The sequence below is a fragment of the Doryrhamphus excisus genome, linkage group LG9 (assembly GCF_037039965.1).
Source record: "Doryrhamphus excisus strain RoL-2023G ecotype Guam linkage group LG9, RoL_Dexc_Guam_v1.1, whole genome shotgun sequence".
NCBI classification, from domain to species: domain Eukaryota; kingdom Metazoa; phylum Chordata; class Actinopteri; order Syngnathiformes; family Syngnathidae; genus Doryrhamphus; species Doryrhamphus excisus.
The window spans coordinates 4,025,614-4,039,543 of record NC_136365.1 but is presented as its reverse complement, the minus strand read 5'-3'; the positions used below and the strand labels follow the sequence as shown (position 1 = coordinate 4,039,543).

Here is a 13,930-nt window from a genome sequence, read left to right as displayed (position 1 = left end):
CAATACTATGGTTTATACACTGCCTGGCCAAAAAAAGGTCACACTCTCTAATATTTGCCTGGACCTCCTTTTGCTTTGCATGGTTGTGGCACACATTCACTGTGGCTTAGTTTTCACAACCTTCACACAGAATTGTCAATGGTAATGGTAATGGTAATGGTGATGGTGATGGTAATGGTAATGGTAATGGTAATGGTAATGGTTTTATTTCATTTGAACATGCATCAGATTACAATTGAATGCATCACATAATCAGTTCCCAGTTCCACATGTCCAAAAGGAGTAGGAAGAAGCAAAGCTTATTAAATCCTACCCCTCCATCTGGTACTTTTACAATCAGTAACTGTTACATTTGTTCACTTCCTGCTTTCCATAATACAGTTTAAGGTTTTTTAATTTTTTAAATAATGCACTTCATACCGAAGACTCTTCATCCTTGTATTTAGCAAACATCAACTGCTTGTATTGTTTCTTGAACTGGCTCATCGTTGTGCATTGTTTGATTTCCTTACTCAATCCATTCCATAGTTTGATTCCACATACTGAAATGCTATGGCTTTTTAACATAGTCCTAGCATATAAGTGTTTCTAATTTAGTTCTACCCTGAGATCATATTTTTCTTCTCTTGTAGAGAAGTATTGGATGACATTTTTAGCCAATTGGTTGTTTTTAGCCTTATGCATGTCAATGGTAATTAGTTGGACAGTGATCTAAACATCTGCAAATAACAGAGACAAGATCATAAGGCCCCTAAACTGTGCCTTGAAATTCTGTCCATAAAAATAATGAACAGAATCGATGACAAAGAGCAGCCATGACGGAGGCCAACAATCACCGGAAACAGGCTCAACTTGCGACTGGCAATGCGAACCAGGTTTCTGCTCCGGTTGCACAAGAACCGAATTGCAGGTAGTAGCGCACCATCAATCGGCCACAGGACGCTGAGAATGCCTTTTCCAAGTCCACAACAAAGCACATGTAGACTGGTTGGGCAAAAACTCCCATGTACCCTCCAGGACCGTTGCAAGGATGAAGGTGTTCCGCAACCGGGGACAAAAAACACTTTACATTTCATACCCTTCTCTCCAGCACCAAGGAATAGACTTCCCCACTCATGCAGGAATTACCTACGTACTTGCTTCAATTCAGGGGGTTATTACCTTTTTTCGGCCAGGCTGTGTAATTTAATGGCACTTTGGCAGTTTACCTTCAGCTGCAGCTCCTTGTACCGTTTAGACATCCGAATGAGAAGTTTCTGGTTGTTTATCGTAGCTGGTGTCAGTTGATAGTATTGAACCATGGCCAGAGCTGCTTCGATGTAGGCCATCTCCAGAAATGCCTGATTGGAGACAATCAAAATCAAAAACAGTTTTTCCTAAGACTTTTCAAGACAGTTTAAAGGAGCTGTATCGATATGATTTAACCCAGAGTGGCTCTTACTGTATTTTAAAGCTGAATATGAAAAAAAAACACAAACTCAGACCCCACTTAATCAGGAGTGAGACTAGACCCCTTACTTCCACCGAGACCCAAGTACAAATAAAGATCCATAAGAAATATACCTGATGGGTAGAGCGCATCAGGATGTAATTGGTTACTTTGCCAAAGGGAATTCCCAGGTTTATGACGTCATTTTCGGTGCAACTGCCTTCAGGGAGGTTGCAGATGTGAACGACACGTCCGGTGGTTGACTTCCTTGGTGGAAAAGACTAAAAAAATAACAACAAAAATGTCAGCTTCGGGAGAAAAAAAACAAGAATTAACAACAGTAGCTCGGTTTTTATGGACTTGGACAGGTTGCTGGAGAGATTCCAGCTCCTGAGCACAGCCAAGGTGGCCTCAAGCAATGTCATAACCCCCTCCAACTGGTCAGGGGCGTGACATAGTTGCACAGCACCCTGACTCTGACATTTCTCCTTCAGAGTTTAAAGAGAATTTCCCCTTGGGATTCTATAGCGTGTAATGTTACCATAATTGGTAACTTAAGCAGGTGTTCAAAACTGAGCCACGATAACTATGCGATTTCTACCTGTCAATCAGCCAAGAAAATGAATTACTGTTTCAGGTTGATCAATGTAATGTACTGTGTAATTAATGATATTTACATTACAATGTGTTTATAGAATTTGTGTGGCATTGATCCTGCAACACTATCACACAGTACATCCTTGATCCAACTATAGCTCTATTAATAGCGGCGGTAGAAATGTAGCAGTGATAATGAAAGGTTTTCATGCTTAGATTGTCAACTTACTGCCAAGAGACATTTCTAAACATTGGATACCGCCAAGCATTGAATTACATTTCCAGCATCACTTTTAAAACTGGGAGACGTTAAGTCATAGCTCAATAAACATAGCAGTGAAGGTATTATGTACCTGCTTTGGGTGTTGTATTTATGCACCATTTTCAATACGCTGCTAATTAGAGTCACATATCCTGAGCTATTTACTTGATCTAGGGAGCTATTTTCATTCTGTGTAAATATAGTAAAGTAATAAAAAATAAATAAGACAGTGTTTCACTATTGTGAAGCATATAAGAGTGTAGAAATAGTGTTTAGATCCGGGCGCTCTGTTGTTTTCCATTGTCCAAAACAATATGAGGAGTTATGAAATGGTTTCCTCGCTGTTATAGTTGTTTTTCTTTCATGGTATTTTCCAGGAATTAAATAGATTTATTACTGATTTGAGATGCGTTGAGTCTGAAACTTGTTTTTCTTGGATATTTCTCCTAAAAACTGATGACCTGATGACCTGTGGAGGACACTCACCAAGGCAGAACTACACAGTTGTGTAGTTATATATCACAGAAAATCTAATCTATCTAATTTCTGAAACCATTGTGCGGCAATTGCTCTTTTCACGTGGGACTCATCACCACCCTGAACTCAGACATACAACGTACCCGGTCATTAGCATAATGCAAATGTGCAATATTTCCATCACTGCCTCTGTTACTACCTCAATCATATTTATATTTTTAACACCCATTACAATACACTCATATGTGACTTTACTCATCTGTATACACCAGTCATTATTTGCACTATGACCCATTTATCATTGCACTAAAATTAATATATCTGCTCCTGCATATACTCCTGTGCAATACTATGTGTATATTTTGGATATCTTGTATATATCTTGTATATATCTTGTTAAATTGTCTTTTTTATTCTACTTTTATATACTTTTTTTAAAAAAACTTGACTACTGCACTGAAAGGAGAAGCTCTCCAATCTCGTTGTACATCTTGTATAATGACAATAAAGGCCATTCCATTCCATTACCGAGGTTTTGAACCTTCCATGTGGACGACGGATGAGGAACCCCGGCAGCCAGGGTGTAGTCAGGTAATTTGACCAGTGAAAACCCAAAGACCGCCAATCACTTAACATGTGTATATTGCACATACACTAAAAAGAAGTCTTGCACGATATGCAAAAGCTACTGTCACATACATTCCTTCTTTTTCGGTCTTTTTAGGTGTCTTTAAACCTCCCAAACCAGGTCTTCTTGAAAGATAACCAGAAAGTCCATACTCATGTTCGTTTATTTCTCAAAAAGTGTATAAAGGTAGCATTTCTGCAGCATCTTAATGGTTTCTAGTCAGCGAGCTGACATTGGCAATTTGAGACATACAAGAGCGATAATTCTATTAACAGCTCTATGCCAGTGCCACTGTCACTCTCAGAGCACATAAAGGTCAACATACAGTGGGCGCAATAAACAGATCCCATTATAGGCTGTTAATGTTCTCCCAATATCGAAGAGAACAAGCGTCTTGGGTGTTGCTTTCTGCACTGGCGGTATTTGACCTGTAAAAGTCACGTGTGTGTAACGGTCCCGGGGCGGTTTCACCACACCATTGGGATCGCCGACGAGGTTGACTCAGATGGTTAGACCAAAGACCACAAACCATCAGTACGTGTCAGTGACTTAACACTGCAAAGGCAGACATACAATCATGTCAATTGCCACTCATTTTGATAACATAAGCATGAATTCTAGCTGGAAGACATCTTGGCTATGTGTTGCATTATGACTTAGCAGGAACCTCTTTTTTTATTGACCTGAATAATAAGACCTTATTTCCTTTTCCCGGGAAAAAGTCTAAGATAAATGGGTGGAGTCTTATAGAGGGTCTAGAGCAGGGGTCTCAAACACATGGCCCGCGGACCAAATGTGGACACGAGTATGGATTCTGTATGGTATCATGTACCCAGGAAAAATTATTACGTTTGATTAATGTTCATGTTAAAGGTTAAATAACTGTTAATAGTTATCCTCCCTATCCGTGTGGAAGTGGTAAGTTTTTGGTTATTTAAGTTTAATGGAAATAACTTGAAGGCTACTGTTTAGGTCGTTAGCTCTCTAGTTTGCGAGTTAGCATGTGTCTCAAGACCCTGCAGTTGCGCAATATGTTGTAAATAAAAAGAGTATAAATGTGACTATAGTCGTGTTTTGTCATGTCTACAGGGCTCTAATAATGCTTTGTTCATTTTAATCTGAAAAAAATAATTTGTCTACCCACCAACTATATGTGGTTTCTTAAGTTTTTATTATTTTCTGTTTTATTATTATTATTATTTATTTATTACTGATTGATTGATTTTCTTTATTCTTGATTTGTTTATTTATTTTCATATTATTTTGTGCAGAAAAATAAAAATTAAGATATTTCAGAACAGTGGAATGTTTTATCAGAGCTTTTATTGTAGAAAATCGGAACCAAAGCACTGAAAAAGTTTGTATATTTTTCTGTTTTTAATAAATGCGTTTTTTTTTTTTTTTTTGGGAAAACCTGATGCTGCCCAGCCTTACCCAGCCCATAGCTCCAGTGGCCCCCAGGTAAATTGAGTTCGAGACCCCTGGTCTAGAGACTTATACATGCAAACCAACAACATCTACCCAATGGTAGACACTCATGCAAACACACATTATAATTACTTGAGCATGATTTTAATATAATGTTGATCACTCAAGCTGCCATCAAAAAATGTCAAGCAGCTAAGAAATATGATGGATTTCACTGATATTAAAAACATAGTTGTCTTCAGTTGTGTCTTATTATGCTAATTTTCAACTATATATTTCGACTATATCATCAGTGCTCAGTCGTTTCCACCGGTGCTGAGAACTTGAACCCACCCAACACAGACCAAATGGTACACAACTATTTAACATGACGCTTTGTGGCTTGCTGACCGACACTAACTGGAATCTGTCCAGCAACATATGTTCGTTTATATATACGTACAAAGCAGGATCCATGTTGCACGGTCCAAGGAGTTGGTTATTCTGCTTTCACATTTCTTGCCAATGTTCCCACACACACATACACACATGCACACACACACATACGTATTCTGATCCCGGGGATCACTTTACCAGGGTCTGCTTTGCTTTGTAGCTTTACACAGCTGCCTGCTGGTCGTTAGGTCTGTGCTGCTAACAGCATTAAACCGTAATCCTGTGTTTATCTCTTTTTATGTTCTGCTTTTCTTTACTTGGAGCTACCATCTTAGTTCAGTGGAGACGGCTGGAAATGATACTTCAAAGAAATGATTGTGTACAGTCTGTAGTGTATAGTACAGTATTGTATAGCATGTACATATACACTTGCAGTAGTGAGGTGCACAGACAACTAAAGAGCATTTTTTATGCCGCTTATCCTCACCAGGGTTGTGGAGGTATGCTGGAACCTATCCCAGCTGACTTAAGGCGAGAGGCGGGGTACACCCTGGACTGGTCGCCAGCCAATCACAGGGCACATATAGACAAACAACCATTCACACTCACATTCATACCTACGGACAATTTGGAGTCACCAATTAACCTAGCATGTTTTTGGAATGTGGGAGGAAGAACCCACGCATGCACGGGGAGAACATGCAAACTCCACACAGAGATGGCCGAGGGTGGAATTGAACTTGGGTCTCCTAGCTGTGAGGCCTGTGTGCCAACCACTCCCCGCCGTGCAGCCTCCTCATTCTTAATTCATTTGAAATGTTTATTTAAAATTCATTCATTCATTTTCTACCGCTTTTTTTCCTCACAAGGGTCGAGGGGGTGCTGGAGCCTATCCCAGCTGTCTTTAGGCGAGAGGCGGGGTACACCCTGGACCGGTCGCCAGACAATCACAGGGCACTCGAACGCTGGTCTCCTAGCTGTGAGGTCTGCGCGCTAACCACTAGACCGCCGTGCCGCCGTTTATTTAAAATGTTGCCAAATATTTAATATATCATTTTTTTATGTACAAATTTCTTTCTCTACAAGGCATTTGTCTTTCATTGAGCACACACATACACACACATTGACCAACACTTGGCTGAAAAGCAGTAAAAGGCCACCTGTTCTACTTGGACAGGTGTGTGTTTATAGAAAGTAACTTTAGCGTGTGTAGAATAGCCTATAAATATTTCCACACTCAGCCAATAACCAACATATGAATCATATGGCTTTCTCATCACATGGGGTCCAAGGTGCTTGGTGCCGAATGGAGCATATGGCAAAACACGTGAAGATGAAGTACTTTTACAGTCTACTCCAAAAAGCACCTGTAAAGCGCTCTCTGACAATACATTAGACACCCATTATGAACAGGTATGAACTGGTATGATTTAACTGGTTTGATTTATTGGCACACCACCCAGTTAAGCACTAATGGTTATCAGCAAACCGTACAGAAAACTTGGGTAGTCATTCAATAATAAGTCATGTTGTTTTGTGGTTGAATGTCCTATGATTAGCCTGACAAAAAAATGACAAAATATTTCAGTATATTAATTCAATGCTCAGATAATAAATCCACCTCAACAGTGTGGCATACAATATGCTAATGCGTGATAATATGTATCTCCTACTTACAAACACATCTCTAGTCTGCCACTGAACGGCACTTCCTCATTGTCACACACTACCACACACTAAGGTGCATTCAGGGACACTCTGAACATGATAGTGTCTTTATTAAACATATATGTGTTGTCTAAATACACAGAAAGACTCGTAGAACCTATATTGTGGAAGAACAATTTGCTGCATTTAAGTATGTTAAGTATGTTGTTGTGATTAAGAGCTTAAAATAAACTTGACTAAAATGAAATAAACTTGACTTGGAAATCACGGAAAATACATGTACACCAAACGTATCAAAGTCAGCTTCAAGGGCCAAACCTGGCCAGCATTGCCATTTGTCCATAAAATACCGTATGAAGGGCATATTTCACACATAGTTACATTTTGGGATTAGTCATGATTAATTAGTTTGAAAACTGTGATTAATTGGATTAAAATCATTCATTCATTTTCTACTGCTTTTCCTCACAAGGGTCGCGGGGGATGCTGGAGCCTATCCCAGCTGTCTTCGGGCGAGAGGCGGGGTACACCCTGGACTGGTCGCCAGCCAATCACAGGGCACATATAGACAAACAACCATTCACACTCACATTCATACCTATGGACAATTTGGAGTCGCTAATTAACCCTAGCATGTTTTTGGAATGTGGGAGGAAACCAGAGTACCCGGAGAAAACCCACGCATGCACGGGGAGAACATGCAAACTCCACACAAAGATGCCCGAGGGTGGTATTGAACCCTGGTCTCCTAGCTGTGAGGTCTGCGCGCTAACCACTCGACTACCGTACAGCCCTGGATTAAAATCATTTAAAATATAAAAATATCACATAATAATAAAAACAATTGAATAATAATAACAAATGACAAAAACAAGAAAACCTGGTGCATAAGATATAAAAATAAACATGTTAAAATATGGCCCTCACCCTTTTATAATATAATTAAAAACTCAGCACTAATTAGTCACAACAAGGTTATGACAGCCATAAAATCTGATACAACTGCATCACATTCCAAGATGGCAGCTGCTCCTTCTTTGTAATATGTGAAATGTTTGTCATATATGGGAATAACATTATTTACTTATTAACATACCTTTGACTCTGGCTGCAGTGCCGTGAATCCCGTGTTTGGCAAAGGGTAATTCTTCATGGCTGCAGCTGGCAAGTACGAGGCGTTGACTCCTAAGGATACATCTGTGGAAACCGTTTGAGGTGAGAATAGTGGTTTAATTCCTGCATCATTCATTTATTTCATCATCCATGATAAGCTCCGGAATGCTATATTAATACTGTAGTTCTCAATAAAATGGTGCATATTGTTGGTGTGCCACACACAATAAGACTTTATTAGTTGACCATGTTAAAATACGGATAAAGTATAGTTTTTCTGAGTGTAAAACCTTTGGTAATGGTAATGGTAATAGTTTTATTTCATTTGAACATGCATCAGATTACAATTGAATGCATCACATAATCAGTTCACAGTTCCACATGTCCAAAAGGAGTAGGAAGAAGCAAAGCTTATTAAATCCTACCCCTCCATCTGGTATTTTTACAATCAGTAACTGTTACATTTGTTCACTTCCTGCTTTCCATAATACAGTTTAAGTTTTTTTTTTAATAATGCACCTCATACCTCAAACCAATGGGTTTGAATCAATGTTCTACGTTGATTCTATGTTGGTGTTGCCATCACTAGTAACTACCGTATATAATATCATACATAAAATATTTGTAATGGGAGGAGGCTTGACAACATTTTAGATGATAAAATCATACGCCTGGTGTCTATTTATAATAGCTCGTTACCTCATACACCCGCAGAATTTACAGCATACTCTGTCAGCTCCCTTCAATTAGTCTCATTTACATATTCATAGCACCGGCATCAACACAAACAGGCCCGATTATGACAAACCCTTTATACCTTACCTTGACCTGCAGCTGCGTAGCTCAATGAGTTTGTCTCCCCTGCGTTAAGAGCTCCATCGGAGGGCCTACCGAGCGCGTAATGAGCAGCCCCGGCGGGTACCACTGCCGTACTGCAACAATCAGACAAGGCTGAGTTTAGCTGTCTTTAGCTGCCCTGCCCAGCATGCTCATATCTTGTGACAGAGCTCATATTCATGGAAACGCTAAGACAGCTGAAGGTAGCAGGAAAGGAAATCTTTGCAAAGCGTACAAGATACATTTGATTGACTGACTTCTATGACAAAAACTATTATAAAAAAAAATCAGGCATAAATATTGACAGGTCATGTGAAGAAGAATAGCTCTGGATGACGATTGGACAACACACCCTTCGTTGATGTACAGCATTCGGTTCTGCAAGTGTAGTTTTCCTTTAACGTGCTGGTCCCAGTCCTGAAAACACAGACACACACAAGATACACACAGGCACACATTTACTGTATGCATTTAATGTACAGCAAAGTCTCGTTATATCGATATCGGTTATAACGAATTACTACTTATTACGATACTATTTTCATTTCCCGGCAAATTTCTAGTCTTTTATGATATAATTAGTTCCGTTAGTACGATACTCGGTTATTATGATAATCCGGTTACTACGATGCCCTTTTCCTCTCCCGCCAGCCAATTTGGTCTGCTTATATCGATACAAAAGCAGCTTAAATCAATCTTTGCTTAAGGATTTCAATACCAAAAAAGAACACGGCGAACGGCTGCTTCCAGTCAACTTTATTTTTCACACTTCCACCACCAGAGCGCAGCACACACACCGATTCCCGCACTTCCTGGTTCACAGGTCATGCTCAACCCGCCCCACATAACTGGCCAAACACATGCCTGCAACAGAAGAACCAACTGACATAGCATACACACCTATTCCAACGAAGACACAAGCGTACAAATACATGTATTTAATTGTGTTGTATTCAGATATCTTTTTATCGCTTGCAATAATCACTGTTTTTCATATGTACATGCTGCAGTTGGTTCTTCTGTATTGGTATTGAAATCCTTAAGCAAAGATTGATTTAAGCTGCTCGACATTGTTCTATACAATAGAACAATGTCGAGTGCATTATTGCCCACTTTTAATGCAGTTGCAGGATCGGATATATGGATAGTCCGGTTATATCGGTATTTTTTCCGACTCCCGAGAATATCGATATAACGAGACTTTACTGTATGTTCATGTGAGCATAACTGTTACATAACTGTGTACATTATTGGCCACTGTACAGTATATCCCCAGAATGCATTTACTTTATTTTCCGGGCAATAAGTCGCTCCGGAGGAAGTCACACCAGCCGAAAGTGCACAATGAAGACGAAAACTCATATAGACTGGACTATAAAATTAATTTTATAAAATCAGAGACCAAGCACAGAAAGGTAATAACAATAAAATGGAGAACAAGCTAAATAGTGTGTTAACGTAACGTGAACAGTTATTAAGATAACTGTAGCCTAAACAGCAGAACATAACTAGTTTACTTGCAGTTTGTAATTTGCAGAATATGATTTTTGTGTCTTCAGTGTTAAAACCACATGTACAATTCGCTCTGGAGTATAAGTCACAGGACCAGCCAAACCATGAAAAAAAGTGCAAGTTAATAGTCCGGAAAATACGGTACTAACTAATCAATTCTTCATTGTTTTAATTTAAAAAAAAAAATCAACTTACCTTGAGGTTATAAACTTTCTTGTCACAGATGCTGCACTGGTGTGGCAGTTGAGTGGGTGTGACAGCGTGGTAGTCATTGACTTGGTAAGCCTGAAGAGTCCTGGTACCTGAACATAGCGTGTCCTCAGCGCCATGTACGGTCTGGTAACCTTTATAGCCTTGCATGTCGCTTGTCCCGAAAGAGGAAATCCCACTCTTGGGATTGAATTTGGGGTCAGAGGTCGGCTCCTCTGGGTTATACAGTTCCTTTCTGGACCTCATGGCCTGCCCGGCTGCGGTCCAAACAGTGGCCACATCAGAAGCCATCGCCGCATTGGCAGTTTGACTCAAGTTAGCCGGACCTTTCCATTGCTCCTTCTGTCCGGTACAATTATAGAGGTTCATGTTCTGATCACAGAGACTAAATCCAGCTTGTTGGCCAGACATATCCTGTCGATAGAAATCTTGCTTGAAAGCAACATTGTTCAGTTGTTTAGTGTTGATGGACGAGTAATGTGTTTCACCAGCAGGGCTTGAAGATACCGACGCCCCTCCCAAGTTGTACTGAAGACGCCTGTCAATATCTGATGGGTATGTAAGGCCAGACTTTTTACCAAAATCCACGCCCTGTTGTCCCACTGTGGTCCCTCCACCGTGATGGTTCAGCCTCACGTTCCCTGCGTTTTGGTTGAATCCCGCTACCCCCAAGGCTGAATTGGACGTGGGAAAACCAAGCACCCCAGTAGGGAAGCCAACCTGGGGGTTCCGCAGTTGATTGAAGAGGGGCTGGGACATGGCAACATTGGAAAGAACCTGATTGAGAACAGTGGCGGCGGTGGCTGTGTTGTTCCCCTGAGCCAGCTTGAGGCGATGGAGGGTGAGCTGGGCCTGGAGTTGAGCAAGCTGGAGGCTGGCTGGAGTCAGGAGGAGTTGCTGGTTCTGCTGCTGGGACCCCACTTGCAGACCACCAGAAAGCTCGCCACCTGCTTGAAGGCCCTTCTTATCGGCACTGGCCAGTGGCACCGTACTATGACAAAGGTGGGGGGGGGAATGTAATAAAATACATTACACTTATGAACACTGGTCTGGATGGCTTCCAGTAGAAGTGGTGGCAAATAAAACCCTTTCCCACTATTTGAATAAACTCTTGAACTATTTGTTCATTAATTCATTCATTTTCTACCGCTTTTCCTCACAAGGGTCATGGGGGTACACCCTGGACTGGTCGCCAGCCAATCACAGGGCACATATAGACAAACAACCATTCACACTCACATTCATACCTATGGACAATTTGGAGTCGCCAATTAACCTAGCATGTTTTTGGAATGTGGGAGGAAACTGGAGTACCCGGAGAAAACCCACGCATGCACACGGGGAGAACATGCAAACTCCACGCAGAGATGGCCGAGGGTGGAATTGAACCCTGGTCTCCTAGCTGTGAGGTCTGCGCGCGGCATATTTGTTCATAATGTTCATAATTCATAAATGTCTACATTACTCTAAGCCTGCTAGCTGGCTCTTTGGGGTGAATTGAAAATCATCCCCATTACTAATACTGTTCCAGTGACATAGGCCAGCACTCCTGATTCTGAAGGCCATGGGCAGATTACACTGACATAGACGCTGAAATCGGATTGGACAAAAAAAAAATCTAACATACACTTCCTGACTGTTGCAAATAAGTTAACACAATTTAACGGAACAAATACTAGAATTTAAGTTGGAAATATACTATACATTAGTGCTTTTGAAAGTGTGTCGGCTATCAGCTCTCAACTGTGGTAAAATCTTCCAAAAACCTTTCTAAAACTGCAATAAGAAATTATTATCAAACTAATTCCTCTGTGAACGTGTCAGTATCTTGGTAAAGTTTGACATTTTTTTTTTTGAAATATACAACTCTTGTAATGAATCTTAAGTCTACTTCTCACATTCGTAAAGATGCGATGAGTGAATGAATTGCTTGGGAACAAGTCGTCCCACGATTGCCCTGACCCACTTTAACTGGTTTGGCCTTTAGTTTTCTGACAAATGCTCTCACGTACTAATCTAAACATAGTCCACTCAACTATTCATCACATCATCTGTTAAGTTGTGGACAACGTCCCATCTTGCCACTGCTCCCGCTCGCCTCGCTGAAAGGTGGTGGACCAGCAAACTTAGAAAAGGAACATTTATCATTAATCAGGTTAATGCAGGAGTGGGCAAACTTTTTGACTCGCGGGCCGCATTGATATGACAAAATTTACGGGGGGTAAATGTAATTTAATGTAATGTTATGTAAAATATGCAAATATAACAATAATATTATATATAATTAATAAAATAATTAGCATTAATATAATAATTATAATAATCATAACAGTTCTAATAATTATAATAATCTAATAATAATAATAATAATAATAATAATAATAATAATAATAATAATAATAATAATAATATTATTATTATTATTATTATTATTATTATTATGTGCTTGTGTCCCTTTTTCAGGAGCACTTTGTAAACAACAGACCATGTCAAAAAACGAAATTGATAAAACCATCAAAAGGTTGGCTCAGGCCATGATGCCAGGTTGTATGTTGAGTTTAAATGAAATACTTTGGAAAGATTGGGCGGGCCGTTTTCAAACACTTGGCGGGCTGGATGTGGCCCCCGGGCCATAGTTTGCCCACCCCTGGGTTAATGTGTATACTGTACTGTACACATATATATATATATTTATCCCATATTGAGGAAATTCCACAAACACAGTATATAATGTATATATATATAAAGTAAACAGGACATAAATAAACATGGTGAAAATAAAAATAATGAAAGAAAATGAAGGTATATAAGTGCCCCGTGATTGGCTGGTGACCATTCCAGGGTGTACCCCGCCTCTCACCCGAGGACAGCTGGGATAGGCTCCAGCACCTCCATGACCCTCGTGAGGATAAGGGGTATAGAAAATAAATGAATAGAAAATATATAGAAATAAATAGAAAATAATAGCGAATGAATGACGCTATCTACGTCCATCCGTTTTCTATGCCGCTTATCCTCACGGGCAGGGTACACATAAAAACATCAGACATGTGATCCTGGTGTACACTCCGTGTTAGCATCAGACTAAAAAAACATTTTGTTTACTAATACAGCTAAAAAAAAAAGTCAATAAATCTATAACACTGTCATTAGGATATCTAAATTATGTAAAAAAAATCAATATTAGAGTTCAACAAGGCAATGTGAATGTTTATATTAATAACCAAAAAGAACTTTGTACACATGTCCGTGTGTACACAAACAGTAAAGAACCATTAAGATGTGTTTACATGCTATAACTTGATAAATATAAACCTGTAAGATGAGCTTTGGAAACAGCATTCCACAGTGAACCGTGGAATTACGACAAGCGATTTCACTGACAATGGGAAGT

The 13,930-nt window shown here is 39.8% G+C and overlaps 1 protein-coding gene across 1 annotated transcript in view; it reads right to left on the bottom strand.

Annotated features, from left to right (window-relative positions):
• The window catches only part of rbm20 (RNA binding motif protein 20), a 38,785-nt gene that overhangs the window by 6,806 nt on the left and 18,049 nt on the right, over positions 1–13,930 (bottom strand). The window contains exons 3-8 of the mRNA XM_078793123.1: positions 10,522–11,527; positions 9,167–9,231; positions 8,800–8,909; positions 7,961–8,061; positions 1,564–1,710; positions 1,209–1,340 (exon numbers count right to left, since the gene is read on the bottom strand). Of these exons, the coding sequence (XP_078649249.1) occupies positions 1,209–1,340; positions 1,564–1,710; positions 7,961–8,061; positions 8,800–8,909; positions 9,167–9,231; positions 10,522–11,527 (1,561 nt within the window). The remainder of the gene's footprint in view (positions 1–1,208; positions 1,341–1,563; positions 1,711–7,960; positions 8,062–8,799; positions 8,910–9,166; positions 9,232–10,521; positions 11,528–13,930) is intronic.